Raw genomic sequence first — 23,560 nt, forward strand, 5'->3', positions numbered from 1 at the left:
TCCTTTTTGCTTTCAAGATGGTCTTATGGATTTTTAAATCTCCATTCTCGAAGTCTTCAACGTAAAACGTAAAACAATAAATGGATTTGACACTCAATTTTTGTAGATATTACAATTTTATTTGTCATCATAATCGCCCTCAATTAAGCATTAGAGATTGCAACTCCAATATCAACAGTTTCTTTGGTGGAACATAGAAATGACAGTTTCTGAACATGAATGGTTCAAAGTGTGAAGGTGAATACTCAACCAAAGCAATCATTGAACCAAAGGGTTTTAAGTTTATTTTTTGATTGGAAAGATAAGATATCAAGGAACTAATTAGATATTAAGCCTATACTCTCATTTTTTGTTTTTCCCATGAGAACCATTTGGCCGGGCAAATAATCATACACTCTTTTTTCCTTTTTCCTTTCTCTACAAAGGGTGAAATTTTGGGAGCTATGATTTATCTCACTCTGTTGAACTAGTGAAGCTGGGTCAAAGACTTCTTTTTCACAAAAGAAGAAAAAAGGAGATAATGGTGTATCCCTCTGAAAAATTAACTGTCAATGAGAGCTTTGGTTTATTACTTTTGGCCAACTACTTCAGATTTCTGATGCTTCAGTTATTCAATGTTGTTATGTTTTTGGAAGTGTAAGTGTGCTATTCTAGGTTTTCCTTCTGAATAAAATAGTCTGTTTGAAGATAGAACTTGTTTTGATTACCGGCTGTATGATTTCAGTCAATTTTGAGTTGAATAAGTCATTTTACAATAAGCTTCAAAGAAATTGTTTAAATTAGCCCAACTATTGCATTTGTTGGTAACGTTCTTCCTTTTTTTATAATTAAAAATATGATCTGCAATTTCATCAAGAAGTTTTGATGATGTTACGGTTGTGGAAGACCTTTTCTCATAGTCATGACTGGCAATAGTTGGGGAATTTATTGTTGTGACATTAACTTATTTGGGTATGCAGTGCCTTTCTTTAAATAGGTAAACTTGTTATGTTGGTAGATTTGTAAAATGACATTTCATATTGATGGTGCATTTTGTTGAATCACATTTCTCGGTAAGCTTTGGATTTCGTTGGTTAAGGTGCAATTAGAGTGGAAAGTCGATATTGAACATCTTAACTTCTTGGCCGACAAAGCTAGCTTTTTGCTATAGATATCTTACATTTTTTTTTTCCTTGGTCGAGACTATAAGTTGCATTATATTATTGAAAAAACTATACATGATATGAGCAAAGGCCTAAGCAGACATTCAATTCAGGCAAATTAGCCCAAAGGAACAGTATCAACCAATTCCAAGTCATAGAAAATGCTTAGAGCAAAATTGCTCAGATTTATAGTTATATCATTCCTATCATTGTTAGGTGAACATGAAGGGCATAATGATACGATTCTTGAAATGCCAAAACGAATCAAGAACGTGTAACATAAACCCGGATCTAGGTTAGAAATCAACGCTTGGGGATCGAGTTTGTAATCTATCTTGGACCGTACAAGAAAGACTAGAAAGGGTAGGACAACGCCACAATCAAGATGAATACTTGATTGATAAGTTGATGAATCACTTTAGGGCAACTCTAAGATGGTCAATGGTGGCTTCACAAGCCAAGGAAAGCTCTTTCATTCACGAAAGAAATCTGAAAAATTTTCTCAATTTTATTCATTACCCTAAAAACGTTAAAGCTAAGGCTTTTTATAGCCTTTTACAAGACCAAACTCCTAGTTCAACTAGAAAACATAAAACTTAACCCTAACTCTATGAATTAACTCCAACTTGGCTACTAACTGTGGTCAACATGACCTTAACCTTTTATTTTAACTAACTATTGACTCAAGTAATATTAAGCCAACCGTTTGATATTACTTGAACCAACCTCAAGCAATTGACTGGAAAATTAGGTAAAACACGACTTGATGACCATTATTGATGCAACAATTTTGGCAAGTTTCAGAGCCTCTAGATTCCGTATCACATAAGGAGCTCATTGATTCGATATGTTCAACAACTGTAGCTATCCTGATTTCTTTATTAATTTGCATCCCAATTTGATCAATAAGGTGCTTCTTGTTGATCTCAATATGTATTTTCCTCCATCCCTTCTTAGCTATATCTTTGATAATTGCTAACTTTACTGCTTCAGCCTTATCTTGGATTTCTGTTAATGCGGAGAATTATTTCGCCTCTGAGGCTACTGTTTTCACCAATGATGATAAGTATTCTTCCTCTTCATACAATTATGAGCTGCATGGATACAATGGCCATGATCATGGTTACTAGCACAAACCACCTTTCTCAACAGTGATCGATGATAGGGGACCAGTGACATGTTTAGCCAGGAAAATGCTCATGGTTGTTCTATAGTGTGACGGGAGATTGCAGTGGCAAGAGGCGAGAGCTGTGCCGAACAGGGTTCAAAGTCGCAGTTGTGATCCGGACCGTTCCACATCGATTTCGAGATATCGGTCGCGGTCTTGGGGAGATGTGAATTTTTGAAATATTTAATATTTTAAAAATTGTAAAAAATATGATAAACAAAAATAATTAAAAATTTTGTAAAAAATAATAAAAATTCGAGTTGATTCGGGATGAATCAGAGTGATTTGGTGTGACTCGACCATTTCAACCTTTCATGGTGACATCTCGACGAGTGAAGTATCTCAGAATCATATCATTTCGGTATCGTATCAGGAGGGCACGAAACGATAAACGAGTCAGCCGAGTCGAGTCTTTGAACCATGGTGCGAAATGAATTCCTACAGTTTAGTAGCTTTTTAAATCTCAAAATGCATTGAATGTAAAGTTAGAGGAAAGGGAGAATGCAGGATTGAGTTAGATACAGTTGGGTATGGCACTATAATTGTTGTATTTTGTTCACAACTTGATGTATGCTTACAGATACAGTTGTATTTATGCGTTGACTTGGTGTATATAAATAAAATTTATGAGTACAGTAAAATTATATAAGAGTATACCATATTATATGAGAAGTGCAGCAACTGGATAATTACACCAAACGTCTAACTCGATTCGTAGTTAGTGGAGTGTTGTACTTGTAACCATCGTTGTCTCGCTAGCAACCTTAGTATGTTGATGAATATTCTATACTAACTCGGGCCACTTTTGGACTGGGGCAGACACACAGGTTACATTTCGTGCCATTTGGAGGTAAATTAGTAATTTATCCCCAAGTTACACTACATTCTACTTTTTAAAAAGAAAAATTTCTAGCAAAGGAGATGAGGGATTTATGAACCGAAAAAAGGAAAGGGGATTAGAACCCAAAACTTCTAAGTCTTGAAGCACCAAACCATACTTGATTTTTATACCAGATGATAGCAAATCAACTGTACCTAATTTATACCCAAATTCAAATTGTTTACACTCAAATCCAATTTATTTGCACTAATCTCTAACTTTTGGATACCTAAAACGATTTATACCGAAATTCTTCTGATTTATACTAGGGACAAACTTATGTGAAATTGTACAAAACACAACCTGTGAGGCCTTAGATCCTTTGGACCGTCTTGTGATACTATGGGCTCCACACATTGTGTCATACTGTCTGTGATAGCTAGACAATTCAAGTATGTTTTAAAACCAGACCGTTAATTGAACCGGTGAAGTGAAAGGATCGAGGTTCAACCGGTCGGACCGGTTGAACCTCGGTTCAATGAATTTTTTAAAAATAATTTATATAAATATATATATGTACAAAATAAGACATGTAATGGACTAATTTAATATTTTATATGATGAAAAGTTTACTATTTTTTAATAACTTGGATTTTTAAAAATAAATTTTTTAAATTATAAGTTAAAACAAATAAATTTCATCTCAATTTCAATTATATCTAAATTCAACCCCAAAATATCACAATATTTTGAAATTATACAAAATTCATGTCTCTGAGAATTTAGATATTATGAACTTAAATTTTAATTTACGTTTTGGGATTTAGATATTGCAATTTAAAAAAGAAAATTTGGAGTTCGAAGGAAGTCAAGAAAATCGAAAATAGAAATGTAAACTGATAAGAAACAAAAAATAAGATAAAAGTGAGTGGTTGTGGCATTAAATAATTTGGGTTAAAAAAAATTCTTTTTTAACTTTTTTCAATTTAATGGACAAAAACAAAATTAAAAGATGGAAGAAAACATCAATAAATTAAAAATAAAGAGGTTTGATTAAAAAGGGAGTGACAAAAGAAAAGAGGATAGAGAGAGAGAGAGTTGAAAATTAAAAAGAAAGAGCCATGAGGGGATGAGATTTTGTAAGAAAAATGGAAAAAAGAAATATAAGTGTTTGCTTTATATAAATAAGTTATCAAAAAAAACTAATAAGATGTGATGGTGCAACGGTTAATACATTGGTCTTTTATTACAAAGGTCTTGGGTTCGAATCTTGATAGCTGTATTTTGCAAAACTTTAAAAAAAAAAAAAGAGGGAAAGCTGAAAACCGGAAAACCGCCGGTTCAATCCGGTTCGGCGGTTTTCACGTTCAACCGGTCTTTGACCGGTTTTCTAGCAAAGTCAACAATGTCATTGAACCGGACCGGTGCCATGGCCGGTTCGCGGTTCAACCGGTCGAACCGGCTGGTCCGGTTCGGTTTTCAAAACATTGCTTCAAGTATGTTTTGGTGTTTTGTTGTTTGGGTTTCTAGAGTGTTTGGAAAGTGAAATTATCCCAAATATTATTTCGCTTACATCATAAACACATTTTCTAACCCACTTTTTTATATTTCCAATCACCTTTTTATCTCACATATATCACATCACAAAAATTGCCACAGTAATTATTCCAAATAATATTTCAAATAATACTCTATCCAAACTGGAGCCCAATAATGGGTAAATAATCTGTAAGTAAGGGTGGTAATTTCCGATACGACTTGAAAATACGACACCAATCTAACACGAAATTAATGGGTTTGGATTAAGGTTTCGTGGGTTTGGATCAGAATCAGATTGAACCCGAAAAGAAAATGGGTCAAATTCGGGTCAACCTGTGGGTGACCCGATAACCCGTTTATGAATTAAAAATAATTTAATAAACGTAAAAATTATTTTATCTAACTAAACTAAGTTATTCTTTTTTTCAAAGGCATTAATCACTTAATCCTAAATAAATTTATTTAACTTGTATGAAGTTGAAATTATTACATTTGGACAAATAATGTAATATATTATTTTTTACTTTTATATTGTTTTAATTTATTTTATATTTGGTTTCGGATAAAACACTTTTATGGTGTTTTAATTTATTTTAGATTTGGTTTGTGATTATTTATTTAAAATTTTATTACTTGATCATATAATTAGTCTTGTGCGAAATTGGTTTTATTAGAAATTACAGTAATAAATTAATAAATTAAAATTAAGTTTCGGGTCATCCCGCCAACCCGAAAATTTCGGATTCGGGTCAGCAGATTTTCTATTATACCCGGATCTCAACCCAACTCGCTAATCCGATTTGGATCCGATTGCCACCCCTATCTGTAAGGACCCTAATAACCAATTTAGGTGGTATGGACACTTATTAGATCATTTTTAACTTTCTCATCTGACTTTCAAATAATCTGTAAGGGCCCAAGGACGCAAGCGCAGTATCATGGCAGGATTTGAACTGGTGACGTACAGAATACTACCCCATATAATTACCAGCCGCGCTCGTCACAGGGGCTCTTCCATGGTTAGTTCGATGTAATTTTTTTCCTCGTAGGATTGTATGGTCTATCTATCTAAAGGCCTCATTGCCATAGTTTTGTGTAAGAGATCAGTTAGATAGTTCGCTAAATAAAAGTCTCTCCCGCCTCCCATTTTCGCCTTCCTGGGCCTGGGGTTTTGGTTTCCCTTTTCTTGCTTTGTTTCGAGCAAAACCAAGCTAAGCTAAACAAGTGGCATGGTGGAGGGAAGATGGAAACCACTATAGTTGTGGATTCTTGCAGATCAACAATGGTGCAGTGGTGGAACCACATATACTTGAGAGTGGGCAATTGGCCCTCCTCAAGTTTTAGAAAATTGTATAAAAGGTTTAAAATTTTCTAATAATTTTAAATTTTCACCATATTTACACCCCATGAATTTTATAAAAGTACACTATTGCCCCTCCATTCCAAAATTTTGTAATCCCCATTGGCACTTGAGAAATTTACAAATTTCACACTTCTATATGCTTCTCCTTCTTAAAATTAATGAAAATTTCTCCCCCGTGTAAGAATTTCACAATGATTACTTTTCAAGAAATTATTATTTTTATTCTAAACTAAACCTAGATGCCACTTTGTAGCCCCTAAGAAAATGTTTCAATTCTTTTTACCCTAAATCAGAAGCATGATTCATGGTATGCATAAGGGGCACGCAACGGCTTACAATGACCATAATCATGGTCTCTAGTAATCGGGATCCATGTTCCTCAACTGTATTTGATGCGAGGACTAGTGCAAGATTTGGCCGTAAAAAGGGTCATCGTTGTGAGCTTCACTGGTGGTTTTTTTTTTTTTTTTTCTTTTAAGAGTCATTTATGACAGTTAACCATCATTCTTGTATGCAAATTCAGTCGGTTTATTAACAAGAAGATTTCCCTATTAGCCACTTGAAAATCATTCCCGGAAAAGAATCTAAAGATTGAACCACCGACCTCTATACAACTCTCCCCAACCATCTTCTTTAGTCCTCTGTTCCTCGTACTGCTTCTTATGCCTTCTGTTTTCTCCCACATAGCAACTTCAGCGTATTTGTTCGCTACTTGGTTCTAATTCAAGTGACTTTTGTCTTACCTTTTCTGCCAGCCTAGTACGATCATTAATGTCATGAATGTTGCAGGCGCTATGCAACGTCCTCCTTATAATTGCATCAGCCATAATCGGCATACTTAAAATGAAATTATAAGCTTCCTCAAGATGTCCAGCGCGGCCAAAGATGTCTACCATGACTCCACAATGTGCCATCATGTGTTTGATGCCGTGAATGTGTTCCACGTCGTCAAAGAGGCGACGCCCATAATCCACCAGTCCAGCATGGTGTAATGGTTCCAACAAGAAAGAAATAGATGCAAGAAAAGAATTAGAAGGAAGACAGAAAGAATGGAGAGAGAGAGATATGGAAGTATTATTGATGGAGGAAGAAGATGACTACAACAATTCACAATTGCCTCTGCATTCTCTACTCTCGTGTTTTATACAAATTCTGATGGTCTACCAAATTGAAGTAACTACCAGTAACTAAATTGTGCCAGCTGTCATTGGAATATTCCTTCCTCAACTAACTTCTCAACTAACTTCCTGACTCATAACTGCCTTGGGCCTTGGCTCTAGCTCAGTCATTACACATGGCTACGAGCGCTAAGGACCCCGAGATAGGTTACATAATTAGTTCAATCAAATAGGTCTTCACGGCCTTGAAGAGTTGAAGGGCTTGAAAAGCAAAACCATGCTGGGATAATCCCATAATCATGGCACTCCAAGTCCAGATATTTCGGTCACTCATCCCATTCAAAACGAGTCTAGCATAACCCAAAATTCCACATTTTCCATACATGTCAACGAGAGCTGTGCCCAACTGACAATTAACAACCATAGCTGTAACAATAACTCGAGAATGCATCCATTTTCCCAAACTCAAGTTGCCCATCTCTGCACATGGAAAGCAGAATCGCCCTAGTAGTCTCATCCGGTTGCAACCTAGAACTCCTCATGCTTAAAAAAACCTCAATTGCTTCTCTGAACCATGAATTTTCAACGAAAGCAGAAAGAATTGAATTCCAAGATACTACAGTCCTGTAGGACATTTCATCAAACGCCTTGTGCGCATCAATAATTTTCCCACAACACCCAGAAAAGTGAATCAAAGTATTCTGGACGTACACATTTGCATCCAAACCATGCTTCCTGACATGGATCTGCCTCCCATCTAGGGTGCCAATGGGTCGGATTCAGGTTGAAATTGAAAATTTCGGACCCGAACCCATTTTTTATGTAGTAGACCCGGACCCGACCGCATACCCGTCGAGTCTTGATCTTAGAATCTCGGACTGGGTCCGGGTCGGATCGGGTCCAAATTTAAATATTTTAAAATTAAATCTAAAACCAATTACAAATTCAACCTCTAAATTTAAACAAATCAAATTACAAAGTTAAATCACAAATAACGCGCAATAGTCATTTCAAAACTAACTACAATTAATCTAAAAGTTATTACTAAATTGTTAATTTGATAAAAGAATGTATTTAGAAATATTTATATTTTATAATTATTAACCACAATTAATCCGTATCCGACTCATTTTTGTTAGAGTAAACGAGTTCGGATTCAAATCCGGATATCGAAATTATTTTTCAATACAAATCCGAAAAAATTTATCGGATCTGAGTCGGTCTAGATCCGGACCCGACCCATTGATACCCTGCTCCCATCATAGAGACCTAAGACGGAAGCACACGCCTGGAATAGGAAAGGGAAGGTGTGTCCATTGGGCAAAGCTCCAGAACGCCTCATTGCCAGGAAAATTCGTAGGGCCTCTCTTTGCAAACCTCCCTTGTACGTTGCATAGGCCCTAATAAGATCGTTCCAATACCTGGGCTTCAAAAGTTTTGGGAGGAAATTATCGAAGCCGTAGTCCGTCTGTTATGGATAATGGTCTGTAAGATGTTATTACCCTTTTTTTTTTGAGAAAATCATTAAAAATGTTTCTTACATTTTGTCAAATGAATTTTTTCATACTTCACTTTTAAAATAGTAACTTTATGTCACTTATAAAATCAAATCAGTAAAATTTGATTTCAACGTAAGTTTTCAATTACTTTTTACCCTGAATCCATCGCGTAACTCACACATAATTATTTTCTTAGAAGCAAAAAGGCTAAATACCATTTGTAACTAAATGAAGAATCTGATTTATATTCATTTCTATCCCTAAAAAAACGTAAAATCTGATTTGCACCATATTCATTTTTTCCCTACAAAAGTGGGATTGGATCCAATCCATGTTCATTTTGCCATTACAAAAATGAGATATGACCTTTTTTGTACATAAAAAATAATTACATGTGGGTCACATGGTAATTTCAAACTAAAAAATAGTCAAAAACCTAAGTTAAGACTAAAATTTGTTGAGTTGAATTTCTAGGGACATAAAGTTAATATTTTAAAAATAAAAGACGAAAAATTTCATTTTATACAAGAGTCGATTGATTGAATTATACATTCAGAGATGTGATGCGAGAAAGATTTTTTGAGGGGTCTATTGGAATCAACCATTATCCTAAGGGTAAATTGCTTATAACTCCCTCTGATTTTACGTAATGCCAAATGAATCTCCTAAATTTTCAAAATAACCACATAACTATCTTATAATTTTATGTAAAGTGAAAAAAAGATGGAATGCACAATCAGTTACAGCATTTATACCAAATGTACTCTAAAACCACATGCAATAAAATCTTAATCTCTATGTAACCCCCGTATGATTTGTATAAAATATTTACTTTACCCTCTTGTATTTTTTGTATTTATCCATAACATCCCCATATATTTTTATATAAGGTAATTAAACTGTTGATTGATTTATTATTTAAATAAAGACACTATTGGTATTTCAATCAACGACATTATATAGACTATTTTCCGTCAAGTTCCTATTTTACATAAAATTTTAGGGGGTGAAGTGAATATTTTGAAATGTTAGGAGGTCATGTGACAATAAATGAAACTACCGCGTCACAATTATTATATCTCTACATTTAAACACTTTCTCAAATTAATTCATTTTTGCCAAACAAATTAACACATGAAACTTTCTTGATTGACCAGAGACACCCATTTGCCAAACCCTTTGATTAAATAACAATAAAACACGCAACTATGTAATAACATGGAGCAATAGTTAAGAACTATGAAAAATCCTAAAATGTGAAAATCTTATTGGCATTGGATTCAAAGCAGTGTTTTTAACAATCAGACTAGACTGGCTGGTTTGACAGATTGAACCGCGAATTGGCTATGACATCGGTCCGATTGTATATCAAAACCAGAGACTTCAATTAAACCGATCAAAATCGAAAAAAAACCGTTAAACCGCTAAAAATCATGTAGAGGAGACAAACGGTTTCACCATTACACCAGAGCATCCATTTTTGCATTTTGGTGCATAAACTTTTATTTGTATACTTTTTATACTAAAAAAAATTAACTTCCATGCCCTATACAAACTTTTTTGCCGCTAGTCTATTCACATTCACCCTACCCTTCATCCCTTTGCATTGCCATCTCCAGTCTCTATGCTTCCAATTTCATTTTTTTCTCATCTAATCATAGGTATTTATGATCTATGAATTTATTTCCTCTACAAACTCTTTCTAATCTGGACTCTTCTCTCTTCTTTTTTCCTCTTTCTAATTTGGACTCTCCTTTCTTCTTTTTTCTACTTCCAACCCTTCCTAAATCTTCACCTATTTAGTTCGATCTCTTGAATTTTTCCAACATCTTTAGTTCAATCATTTGAAGTTTTCTTTTCTTTATATTTTGTATGCGACGATTTTTCTTTTCTTTTTTTTTTTAATTTTCACTTCTTTTTTTTGGTATATTGTGTTGTTCTATTTTTTGTTGGTTTGAAATTCTTTTTTTTAATTGCGTTTTTTTAGGTTTTTTATTTTCTTTTTTTGTATGATTGAAAGAAATTACATTCATCAATTTTTAGAAAATTTATGTGATTGAGTTTTCAAGTTATGAAAAAATTTGTTCTAGGGTACATAGTTTTTTTATTTTTTAATTTTTGGAAAAAGAAATTCTTCAAGTTAATATGTTGAAAATCTCTGAACGAGCTCTCTCTCTCTCTCTCTCTCTCTTAAGATTTGAAACTTATCTCTTTGTGATGAAGATGAGGCCTATAGGTAAGAAAATCCTTGGATGAGTTCTCTTTTTTTTTTTATTAAGATTTAAAACTTATCTCTCTATGATAAAGATGAAGCTAAAGCTTGAAGTTATGAAAAGTTTGAATCTGGAATTATTCTGCACAGGAGTATCACCGGGCAATAGAGATAATGAATTTTAAAATTTTTTTTTTAAAAAAACAATGAACCAATGACTCGACCGATTGAACCAAAAATCGGTGTCTTAACCGGATCAATCACCTGTCTGAGTTTGAAAGCATTGATTCAAAGTTAGGCACATAGTTACATCACATGTCATCCTCAAATGTGAAAATCCTCAATAATGTTTGGGAACCTGTGGTAGATTCTAGACCTTAAACGAATACAGACAATCTCGAACTACTGCAGCCTTAGGAAATGTCTTCCGAAGTTCCTCTCCACTTGCTGAAGTGCTGGACAAAAGCAAAAGTCAAGCAAAAGTCTCTTCCTCTCACTTTCAAGATCTAGACAAAAGGACTCATTAGTAGTATTTTAGCCCCACTATAACCTTACTTCCACGTATCTTCCTTGCTGCCAAAGCAGAACAAGCCCATAGGTCCTCATCTCTACCTCGAGTCTTTGCGAATTGTATATAAGGTAAACAAGTGATTGAGCAATATTTTTATAAAAAAATAAAAATTTTTTGAGAAAAAATTACTTTCCAAAAAAGTATGTGGATCTGCCGGGAGATTCAGATCTGTTGGTGTTTATATGTCGCCTTCACGATTTTCCGTGATTGTATTTTGTAACAACATTGGTAAATTATACTACATTGGAACAAATTTTTGCAAAATGTTACTAATTGCAGAGGAAACTTGTTACAAACCTCAAAAATTAATGATGACAAAGAGTTTCAGTGGAAAACGTGAGAGGCAGAGAGTATATATTCCACACAGGAAAATTTCTTTTTTGATCGTTTTTTGTGATTATGATTAAAAAAAGAAAAGCAAAACTCAATTGGACCTAAGAGAACTAATTTGGCAACGTACGATGGTGTTAAGAGGAACCATTTTTTTACTTATTCGGTGAAATTATTCATGACAATATCGTATAACCTCTCAAGTTTTAGCCAAATTATTTTGGCAAGTCGAGAATTTAGTGCATAAGGGTTGACTCAGTACAAATTGCAATTGGAGAAGAGCTCGTCCACGTTTAACATAAAAATGGAATCCAGTCATGGTCTTCCAGGAAAATGTCACTGCCCAAAAAAAATGGTTGAGGAACATTGGAGAAAGCGTGTACGAATAAATACGGTCAAATTCATATGAAAATAACAAGATTCAATCCTTGCTTAAAGTAATCCATCTTAAGATTCCCTACTAATTATATTCAACCCAAGGCTAATTTTTGGATTTAAGGAGCCCTTTTCAGCGAGTGCTTCGAAGCACTCGTTGGTATATTTAAATTATATATTGAGATTATCATGTAAAAATACACACCATATTTATTATATCATTGTGTTTAAAATGCTTTCTCAAATTAATTCGCATTTGTTTTAAAAAATTAATACATGCAACCCTCTCAATTGACGCGGGACACCGGTTAACCAAACCGTTTGATTAAATAATAATAGAACACAGCTATGTAATGATACAGAGCAGCACTTAAGAAATGTGAAAATTCTAAAATGTGAAACAGTGAAAATGTTATTGGCATTGGTTGGGCACACAAATGTTGGCCAATTGCTTCATGCCTCCCCTGGCAGACCGGGTTCGAACTTGGCTGAGGGATTAGGGGATGGGGAATGAAAATTAAAAAAAAAAAAAAAAAAGTTAGGCAGTTGGTCAGATATCACCCTCAAATGTGAAAATCCTCAATAACGTTTGAGAATATGGTAGAATCTAGACCTCAAAGAAATACAAACAATCTCTTACGGTTACAGCCTTGGGAAGTGTCCTGTGAAGTTCCTCTCCACAAGCTGACGTGCTGGACAAATGCAAAAGTCAAGCTGAAGTCTTCCCATTTCACTTTCAAGACCAAAACAAAGAGACTTTTTATTAGTGGTCTTTTAGCCCCACTGTTTAGTGTTACTCTTACAGTATCTTCCTTGCTGCCAAAGCAAAATAAGCCTATAAAAATCCTTTCATTTCTCCCTCTGGCTCTGATCATTGCGAATTGTGTATCTGCACTGAGGTTTTTGTACTACTGTAAGTAAAGCTTTCCTCGTTACCAAGTTTATTAGTTCTTTTGCTTCTCTTAATAATTCGCTGCATGAAAGATAATGTTAGTTAATCAACTTTTCTGCTTTGTACTTGTACCCTTTCTTTTGTGTAGTTTCTCTGAGTTTCTAAATTGAATCCTTGCTACTCTATCGAAAGAGGTCTCTGCTTAGTTGTATTAAGGGCTATTCATATCTTTATCCCTTAGTCGTATTAAGGTATATTCATATCTTTGTTGTTCTTAGAATAGGGTGTGAAAATAACATATTAGAAATCATGGTGTAGGTTTGATTAGTCCTTCGTACTGTTCAGGCAAAAGCAGCTGCTTTAGATTCTCAATGTTGAAATCAAATTCTTTTTTACTTAAATTCTGTTCAGGGTTCTGACACAATCCCTTTTTTGAAATAGAGAGAACAAAAGAAGCCAATGAATTCCATTTGGATTATCTGTTTTTAAAGGCATTTTTCAAATATTTTACTATAGCAGAGTTTTTAAAAAATTTTTGCCGTGAATGTTTTTTGTGGTGTTTTTGAAGGAGTTTTTGGAATCTATTTTGAGGTACCTTTTAAAATTTTAAAAAAAGTTAGAGTACTTTTTAAAAATTTTTGGAGTATCGGAAAAACTAATTTTTGAAAAGCAGGTGAATCCAAACGGAGCCATGGTAGTTGAGGACAACGTAGAGGCTCTAAAGCAGTGTAAGTTTTGAGTACATTTCCTTCTTATTAATTTACCTAAAAAAAAAAGGAATAACAGTTCTTTTTTCTTTCTTTCTTTCTAGTTTTATAGCTGTTACCAGTTTTTTTTTTCTTTTAATAATTCGCTTCATCTGAATGAATAGGTGATCAAGCATATGAGGAGGAACAGATGCACTATGTCCCTTCGGAATTGGTTGGTTGTCCTGGGAATGATTCTGAGATATTGTATCATTGCTACCTAATTGCTCTTCAGCCTGATTTTAGTCGTGGTACAATGCCTCACGATATTTTGCTTGCTACAAGAGCTAGGCTTGAATTTGATGATGAGACATTGACTTTTGAGTTAGATGTTGACAGAGGCAACTTAAAGATACGAATGAAATATGTTAGACATATTAAACTAACGTCTGAAGAGGTAAATATATAAAATGACAATGCCAAAGTAATTTTCCTATCACATATTAAGTATTAGACAGAGAATTTAGTCCTATTTTGATCATGCGACATCTCTTTTGCCAGGTTCTTCTTTGCCAGAAGTTTCAAGTTACACTTTTAAGGCTACTCCTTGATCACAATCAGAATAAGCTGCAGGAAGCATTGAGTGGATTAAATCAAAACAGTCAACGTGACGTCTTTGATTATCTTCTGATTCCATCTACAGGCCCGCATGAAAATCCATCAATTGATTGGACGTGTGTTAGTTCGGTTCTATTTCCTCAGGAAAACATTTCAGATAAGCATATGGATTGTTGTTCTAACAGAGTTCAAGGTCGCTACGTGCACACAGTCAATGGATTGATCTGCAGCTGCACATTGCAGAATTCTTTGGTAGTGACTCCTCATGATGGTATCATGTATTGCACTACTGGCATTTTGGATGATTTGAACAGCAATTCATTGCTAAAGCGGAAAAAAAAATGGTATGTATAAAAGATATAAAGCAAACTTTGCAAAACGGTATGTAAAAGAAAATTTCGTATGCAAATATTGTAGGCTGAAGTCAAGGTTGTGTGTGATAAAATGTCATTGCAGGCATGGGATCACATTGCGCTTCGTGGGAGAACCATTTCTTAGTGGACAGCATCTGTTTACGGTGCAGAACTATCTTCTGGGATGTAGAAATCAAAAGACAAAAGGTTGGTGAATCATTTAGCTACGTTTCAGATTTGGCTCTACGTTTGTACTTGTTTTCGGTTTACTGAAGTACCTTAAAGGAACTTGTAAAGCACAAATTTTGCAGTCTATAATCTCAATCTAAGGGTTAAGTAAAGGCTATTACCCTGTATACATCTTTCAAAACTTACTGCAACAAAGAGAGTTTGGAACCCCGCTTCTTTTTGTTGCTCTATTTGCAGATGGAGATGATGCTTGTTGAGGTTTAAAGATGTTACTGATTTCCTAAAGAACATTCTTTCATTCAATTTCGTCAAAGCTTTTGTTTTTGTATCTAAATTTTATAGATTGAATTCTTAGTTTTCTCACCCTAAATCTGTTATAATTGCATTGATATGACTAAGGAAGTTGAATATGCCCTGGTGTTATACAGCTCCTTTTCTTTATTGTTTTGATGTTCCCTGGGGCTTCTACCCTGTTCTTGGATACTAGTTCAACTGGTTAAAAGCATCTGACTACAATGACAGGGTAGTTCAAATGGAAAATAGATAGTATGATTTTTATGCAGAATATCTTGATATATGGTTGATTCAGATGATGAATTGTCATAGAATTGTCTGGTACGGAATCTAATTATATTCACAATCATCAAAGATACATCACTTCCTATTGTTTTTAAATATTTTGGTAAAAATGATTGTGAATATTGGATAGAAACCCATTAATCTACTGACTCAAAGGTGCACTTTTGGGTTTAATTGATTTGATTGGTTCACTTGGCTAACCATCCATCATTCCAACCATATTTGGGTTTAAACTACTGATTCAGAGGACGTTTGAGTTCTCTGTTTAACTGTTCATACTCATACAGATTATATGCGGTATACTCCATCTGTTATTTTCCGGCGGTTCAGTATCTTGGTTCTCTTTTTCCCTTTATGTTGCTACAATTATGGATAACAAATTGCTCAATGTTGCAAATTTCTTATGGTTGGTGACCTTTTTCTTTTATTTTTTTTTCTTTTACAACCCTTGTAGGCTCAAGAAATGCACCAGTTGATTTGCCTCCAGAACTTTGTGAAGTGATCATGTCTCCTATATCCAGTGCCTCAATTCTCTCCTTCTCATATGCTCCATCTATCATGCACCGGATAGAGTCCTTCTTAATAGCTGGCAACTTGAAAAGAATGCTCGTGGACCACTGCACGCAAAATGATATAATTCCGACGATCAAGGTTTATCCTCCAACTATATATGGCTTAGAAACTCTACTAAGATGGTCTCTCATTTTATTTTATGTTATTTTTCTTGTGTGCTTGTCATATTAGGACCAGTGGAAAACTTACCTTGAGATCCTTCCATGCTTGAACAAAGAAAAGTTTTCTGTCATGCAATGAACAAGCTGAGTTGGTTAGAGCTTTACATCATATAATGAGGGCTTAAGCCCCATGTCCTCCCCTTTAACCAATGTTTTTAAACTCAGACCGGGGAGTGAACCGAAAAACCTTTCGGTTCACGGTTCGACCCCTGTTTAAAAGTTTAATAATTTTTTATTCATTTTAGTATTAAATATTTTGAATAAAACTAAAATATTTATTTTAAAAAATAAATACTTAATAAAATCGGTTGAACCTCCCGATTTTTTTTGATTCAATTAATTCTTTGAGTTTTTAATTGAACTAGTTGGAAGCATGGCCGGTTTACAGTTCAGTTGGACGAACCGATTGGTCCAATCCGATTTTCAAAACATTGCCTTTAACTGGAGCAGACTAAAAACAATAGCAAAGGGTACAGCAAAGGGTTTCACGAATCTTTTTTTTTTTTTTTTTGGGCGATACATAGAAACATTTATTAATATGTTGCAAATGAGTTGCAGAGAACATAGCTCCCTAACATACATTTTCGATATGCTAGCTATCTATCTGTGAAGGAGTATCTTCATTTCCAATATAAAACCCAATAAAAATTACTAGAAAACAGCTGTTTGGAATTCCTTCATTCCAATACCAGTCCCAATGATCCTTGTTAAGGATGAAAGGATGACATTCCTCCATGAAGCCATCATATGTCTCACATTATGGACCACAGATTCAAGTATGAACATAGGTGAACAAATTATAACCTGGAATAGTTCATAATACCTTGCTCTGCATTACTCGTATACAATTGCAGCTAAATCCAACCTTCTTAGCTTAACGGCAAACTAATTCGAAGAGAAGTTTCTGCAAAACCATTGATTCATTTCTGCAAAGCATAAGAACCTCTATATAAGAAACATAGACTGCACTAGCAAGGGAACAGTTTCACCAAACTTTGATCTGCTTTGCTCATGGCTAGACTATGTAACTGTGGTAGGGGCCCAAAGGGAGAAGAATTTGGTTTCTACACTCTTTTTATTTACTTTATTCTTCACTCAAGCCAAAAAATGAAAAGTTTCCTTCTCATTTCCTTTCTTGTTCTCTGTTCCCATCTGCCTATAACTTAATCATAGTAAAACACAACTGTGTTGCAAGCTTGCTTCAATGTGATTCAACAAATAATGCTATGGTTATTTTTTTGTACTGGATATAGATTGATAATTCCTCTAACTAGTTTACACGGATAGGCATGAGCTTATTTTAGAAAACTGCTGCCAAAAACAGCTGTTAGAATGGAAAGTCAAAGGTTTGATCTTATAGGTAGAATCTGTATTGCATTACAGCAGGCTTTTTAATTTTAAGGGCAAATTCCTGTTTACCCTTATGTGGTTTAGTATTTTTTTACATAACCCCCTTATAGTTTCAAAAACTATATATAACCCCCTCATGATTTGGATTAAAGTGTCAAAGTGACAGAAATAATCATTCGTAACGGAACTTCTAAAAATGTCAAAATTACCCTTATAAATACATGACACATTAACCCCATATGATTTTTATATTTTACCATATTACCCCCTTATGATTTAATACTTTACTATATAACCCCCTTATGGTTTTCAAAATATACACATAACTCCCCTTGGTTAATAAATAATTTTCAACTTTACATAAGGGTTGTTTTGACATTTTAGGTGATTCCGTTAAGAATGATCATTCCCGTCACTTTGACACTTTAATCCAAACCATGAAGGAGTTATGTATAGTTTTTGAAATTATAAGGGGATTATGTAAAAAAACGCTAAATCACAGGAGGATAAAATGTAATTTGTCCTAATTTTAACCATAAGCTATGCACAGCCTAGCTTGTCAAAGGTAACAGAACAAGATGAGGTTATTTGTCCATCAAACCTACATAAATATTTGAGTGTACTAGCATTAGTTGTAAATTAAAGCAAGCTGGTAGATACTTTAAAACCTGAAGTTCAGTTTGAATGTCTCAATCTTTATGAAAAGCATTCTTACCAGCTTTTTGTTCTTTTTTCTTCATTGGCTTGTCCGCAAAGGACCCAAAGTTGAAAGTAGTAGCTAGGAGTTGCCTCATAAATATTTTGAAACTAACATATGCACATTTACGTCTATATTTTTTGTTTTGGAACTAATTTACCGTCCATTTTATAGTCAAATATTCTTGACAAATCTGGTAGACTCGCACTATTGAAGAGAATTTCAACAGATTTCTCTGTGCTAATGTATTTCTGCTTTTAGGTCGTGGAAGCAATTACGACTAAAAATTGTCAAGAGAATTTGAATTTGACACCATTGGCAACCCTTGGAGACTCCTTTTTGAAATGTGCTGTGAGTCAACAACTATTCAAGAGACATCAAAATCACAACATAGGTCTTCTTACGGAGGACAGGAAAAAAATTATCTCCAACAAAGCACTATGCAAGCTAGGATGCCATAAGAAGATACCGGTAACTTTTTTCTTTTTTTAAGTTACTGTTTTATTGTAGTGTCCATTATGAACTTTTCGCAAGAGAGACTCTCAGGAAGAGAGGTCGAAACGAAAGTCTAGACAAGGAAGAGATATGCAGAAATGTTAGGTAGATTAAGAAATTGAATATTAACTGCACTTACTTTCAGACTGTCTAAAAGAAAAAGAAACTATACTGATAACTTGAATAGTTGGGATGGATCAAAAGTGGGGATTGAAGGTTGGAGGCATATTGTAATTGCATCATCAAAACATCACAATTGGTGTATTTAAACTTTTTCAAGGAGAGCACCCCAAAACAGAATTGCCAAATTAGTCAACTCAATTTTTTTTCAGTAGGAGAGGGGTGGGGAGGGGGGCAGACAGGAATTGAACCCAAGGCCTTTAATTCGTGGATCTCAACCTTAGCTACTAGATCAAGACGACCTCAACAGTCAACTCAATTTATTATACATACTTGATCAATTCAGTTTACTCTCATGAAGTTTCTTCAGCTTACAGTAATATTTGTTTTGCTTTATGACTTGAGTATTGGATCGAAGATCTAATTCAAGGCATCTCAACAATTGCCTTGAGCAATATACACAAACTGTTCTATTTGCTCATCGGATTTCAGTTTTCGACTTTAGGGCTTTATCCGCATTGATCGTTTTGATCCTAAAACATGGATCATACCTGGTGATAACTCTAGAACCTACACACTGGAGAAAGAGCAGCTTTCACCTAGCAGAACTATTTATGACAGGAAGAAGAGGATGATTGAAATGAAGACCGTTGCTGATGTAATTGAGGCCCTCATTGGTGTATTCCTTTGCTCTACCAGTGAAATAGCAGCCTTAGCGTTTATGGAGTGGCTCGGTATTGAAGTTGACTCTATTTATGTGCCTTACATAAGGCCACTCCCTGCAAATCCAGGGGAGGTGGTCGATCTCAGATTTTTCGAGACGCTATTGAATCAATACTCATTCCATGATGCTTCTCTCCTTGTTGAAGCACTTACTCATGGTTCATACAAGCGACCTGAGAACCCCAGATGCTATAAGGTAATCTCTGCCCTTGCTTTTTCTCATGTTGTTATAACGGTAAACCATTCTACTTGTTTTTTGAACAATTTATGATCTTGTTGGGAATGTCTTCAGTATTTCCTCTGTTTTATTTTCTCAACTTGATTGTGCATAGGCATGTTTTTTTGTTATGTCAAACTTTGATTTCCTGCAAAATTGTGAAGCACTTAAATCTCATCTACTGAAATATCTTTTTGGTTGCTCGTCCGGCTTTAGTATTTTTCCCAGTATTCATTTTAGTGGTTCAAGATATATATATTGCACCAAAAGAGAAGCTGTTTGATGTGTATGGTGATATTATTTGCTTGCAGAGATCAGCTTTTTGAAGTCTAGTGCCATATTTCATACTACAAGAAGTGGTATTAGTTGTACTTTTTTGGTCGAATTGATTAGTTACTTACAGGTTCGCCAGATCATTCGAGTCTATTTGAATTACCATATGTATTTCGGAGCCACCAGATTATTACTTGTTTAGTTGATAATAGCCCTGGAGATATATGTCTTTCCGCACACGATTACTTGATTAAGTGCAAAACTATTTCTGTTGGGAAAATTTACATAGGAGGGGTTTGCATGCTCTGGTTCTTCAATGGCTAGATTGCTTACATGATCCTTATATCATGCACTAGTTTGAATTTGTCAATAGTTCCATACTGCAGAAGATATCACTGGCATGCCTTCTAGTAAAGATATTATTGTGGATCTTTCATGTTTACCTATGTTCCCATTTCAATGGAATTTGCAGCGTCTAGAATTTCTTGGGGATGCGGTGCTGGATTATCTCATCACCATGCACCTCCATAATGAGCATCCCAATTTGTCTTCTCGATTATTAACAGATTTAAGGTCAGCTTCTGTGAACAATGACTGCTATGCACGAGCTGCAATTAAAGCTGGACTTCATCAGCACATTCTACTACACGATTCACAACACCTGAAGCCGCGCATTCTCGCTATTGTTAAAAATTTTAAGCAATCATCACAAGACTCGACTTCTGGGTGGGAGTCAGAGCCGGTAATCAAGGTAATCCTCCATCTTTGATGTAAAATAAAAACCAATCTTTATTATTTTAGCTCTGGCACAGTGTTGCTTATGATATCATAAGCTAATTTTTTTTGATGTTTCTTTGACTATTTAGTTGCTAACAACCTCATATTTTTCAGATTCTTGCAGATATTATAGAATCTCTTGCCGGGGCTATATACGTTGATTCTGGATATGACAAAGAGGTTGTATTTCAAAGCATAAAGCCACTTCTTGAGCCTCTGGTTACCCCTGAGACACTAAAGCTACAACCTGGGAGGGAACTGAAGGAATTGTGTGAGAAGGAGAACTTTGTCAAGAAGGAGGAGGATGGCAAGCTTGAGGTTAATGCAAATGGTGCCATTTATGTTTGTGGACTAACTGCAGCAAACAAGAAGACAGCAGAAAAAATAGCATCCATGAGAATTCTGGAGATGCTAAAGAAAAATTATGACGCCGGGGAGAGCCACATACAACCTCGCCTGTCTTGTGATATCAGACAAGTCAGATAGCCTTATGGCTGGATCATATAAGATCCTGATGATGTTTGTTGAGCCGCAATTGTTGACGCCCACAATGGTTGAATTGGTGGCAAAATTTTGCATCCCACATCGACAAAGGCTTGAGGAATGCCTTCTTTGGATTCCTATAAATAAGGAAGCCTTCTGAAGGTTTTAACTCGCACCACTCAAGAGAGTTATATGGGCTATTAGCTTCTTGAGTCATCTAGCCCATTCAGTCAAATATTTTAGGCTCTCTTGTTTTGAGTTTAGGAATATTTTCTAAACTCTTTTGTAAGTGCCTATTGGCCTAGGAACCACTTTCCTACGGCTTTTGTATTTCTTCTTCATAGTAGAAATATTGCTCCTCTCTCGCCCGTAGACGTAGGTCAATTTGACCGAACCACGTAAATCTTTTGTGTCTTTTATTTGCTTTGTTATCCGTCTTTATATGGTCGGTTTTACCGCCTAATTATTATATGGCTGGTATCTACCGCCTATCTATTATATGGTCGGTTATATCGCCTACTTTGTGCTAACTTGAATTTGTCTATTTCCTGACCCGATCCTAACAAACTGGTATCAGAGCTGGTTATTATATTTTGCAAGACAGGTTCATCTGGTGGGGCCCGTTCATCTGGTGGGGTCCGTCCATCCTGTGGGGCCCACTCATCCTGTGGGGTCCGTTTATCCGTGGGGCCCGCTCACCTTGTGTGGTCCGTTCATCCCCGTGGGGCCCGCTTATCTCGTGGGGTCCGCTCACCCTGTGGGGCCCACTCACGAGACTTGCATATTTTGTTTGGCCAGTTTTTTGAGACAAATTTCAAGTTACAGATTTTGTGGCAACAATGACGATAACAAAAACGGTTGTCGAGAAATTCGACAAGAATGTCAACTTCGGCATGTGGCAGCTCAAGATGGAGGCCATTCTTGTTCAAGACGGAGTTGATTTGGCAATTCAAGGAATTGAGAAAAAGCCAGAAGATGTGACAGATGCAAATTTTGCTGAGATGGATAAGAAGGCAAGATCCAGTATTATCCTAAATCTCTCCGATGAGGTATTGCGTGAGGTAGCAACGGAGATTTCGGCCAAGGCTATGTGGGATAAATTGAAAGCCTTGTATATGAAGAAGACAGTCGAGAATCGGCTATATTTGAAGCAGAGTTTGTACATGCTTCGGATGTCTGAAGGTACATCTATACTCTCCCATCTTGATAAATTTGATTCCATTATTATGGATTTGGGGAATATAGATTCGAAAATTGATGATGAAGATCAAGCCCTATTACTTTTGTGTTCCCTTCCCCAATCTTTTAAGCATTTCCGTGATACTATGATATATGGAAAGGAAACAATTTCGTATCGGGAAATTAAATCTGCGTTAAAATCTAAAGAGCAGATAGATAGGGATATTACTGGGGAAACTAGTGGGAGTCAAGCCGATGGCTTGTTTGTTCGGGGTAGATCTGAAAGGAGAAACACAGAAAATAGAAGTAGATCTAAGTCCAGACATAAAAATGTGGTGTGCAACTATTGTAAAAAGAAGGGTCATATTATCTCTGATTGCTTTAAATTGAAAAATAAAGAAAAGCAAAAGGAGAAAAGGAGTGAAACCACCGAGGCTAGTATTGCCGTTGATGAGAATGATGGAACTATTTTCTGTGCAACGGAAAATAATTTTAGGTCTAACAATGAGTGGATTTTAGATTCGGGTTGTTCATATCATATGTGTCCCAATAGGGACTGGTTTTCAACATATGAATCAACTGAAGGTGGAGTTGTCTTAATGGGCAACAACGCTGTTTGTAAAGTTGTTGGCAAAGGCACAATCCGGATTAAAATGCACGATGGTATTGTGAGGACGCTCACAAATGTTAGACATGTTCCAGATTTGAAGAAAAATCTCATCTCTTTGGGCACTCTTGAGTCTATCGGGTGCAGGTATTCAGGTGGAGACGGAGTTCTTAAAATCACTCGAGGAGCTCTTGTTGTTATGAAGGCACACAGATCTGGTACTTTGTATATTTTGCAGGGATCTACTGTGACAGGTGCTGCTGCTGTTTCAACATCATCTTTGTCAGATACAGACATCACCAAATTATGGCATATGCGTTTGGGGCACATGAGCGAAAAAGGCTTGGGCATACTGAGCAAAAGAGGACTTCTGTGTGGACAAAGTACCGGTCCATTAGAATTCTGTGAACATTGTATTTTTGGGAAGCAGAAAAGAGTCAGTTTCAGTTCA

At 35.4% G+C, this 23,560-nt stretch overlaps 1 protein-coding gene and 1 pseudogene across 2 annotated transcripts; one reads left to right on the plus strand and one right to left on the minus strand.

Moving 5' to 3' along the window:
- Positions 1-6,513: 6,513 nt before the first annotated feature.
- On the minus strand, positions 6,514-11,467 carry LOC113773979 (annotated as a pseudogene).
- Positions 11,468-12,955: 1,488 nt separating this feature from the next.
- LOC113774815 (endoribonuclease Dicer homolog 2-like) lies at positions 12,956-21,565 on the plus strand. 2 transcript variants are annotated; one of them, XM_027319440.1, is made up of 10 exons: positions 12,956-13,050; positions 13,703-13,757; positions 13,901-14,172; positions 14,277-14,677; positions 14,790-14,893; positions 15,909-16,105; positions 18,497-18,706; positions 19,356-19,769; positions 20,536-20,814; positions 20,955-21,565. In XM_027319440.1, the coding sequence occupies exons 2-10, from the start codon at positions 13,721-13,723 to the stop codon at positions 21,324-21,326; spliced, it is 2,286 nt and encodes a 761-aa protein (XP_027175241.1). In that variant the 5' UTR covers positions 12,956-13,050; positions 13,703-13,720; the 3' UTR covers positions 21,327-21,565. The 2 variants fall into 2 exon arrangements, with proteins under 2 accessions (XP_027175241.1, XP_027175242.1); XM_027319441.1 differs by having other exon boundaries at positions 12,967-13,050; positions 13,700-13,757.
- The last annotated feature ends 1,995 nt before the right edge of the window (positions 21,566-23,560 follow it).

This window comes from Coffea eugenioides, chromosome 6, assembly GCF_003713205.1.
Source record: "Coffea eugenioides isolate CCC68of chromosome 6, Ceug_1.0, whole genome shotgun sequence".
NCBI classification, from domain to species: domain Eukaryota; kingdom Viridiplantae; phylum Streptophyta; class Magnoliopsida; order Gentianales; family Rubiaceae; genus Coffea; species Coffea eugenioides.

Coding starts and splice junctions, on each gene's coding strand:
- LOC113774815 (XM_027319440.1), top strand. CDS start 13,721: ATGGTAGTTGAGGACAACGTAGAGGCTCTAAAGCAGT. Junction 13,758..13,900: donor CGTAGAGGCTCTAAAGCAGT/GTAAGTTTTGAG, acceptor CTGAATGAATAG/GTGATCAAGCATATGAGGAG. Junction 14,173..14,276: donor TTAAACTAACGTCTGAAGAG/GTAAATATATAA, acceptor CTCTTTTGCCAG/GTTCTTCTTTGCCAGAAGTT.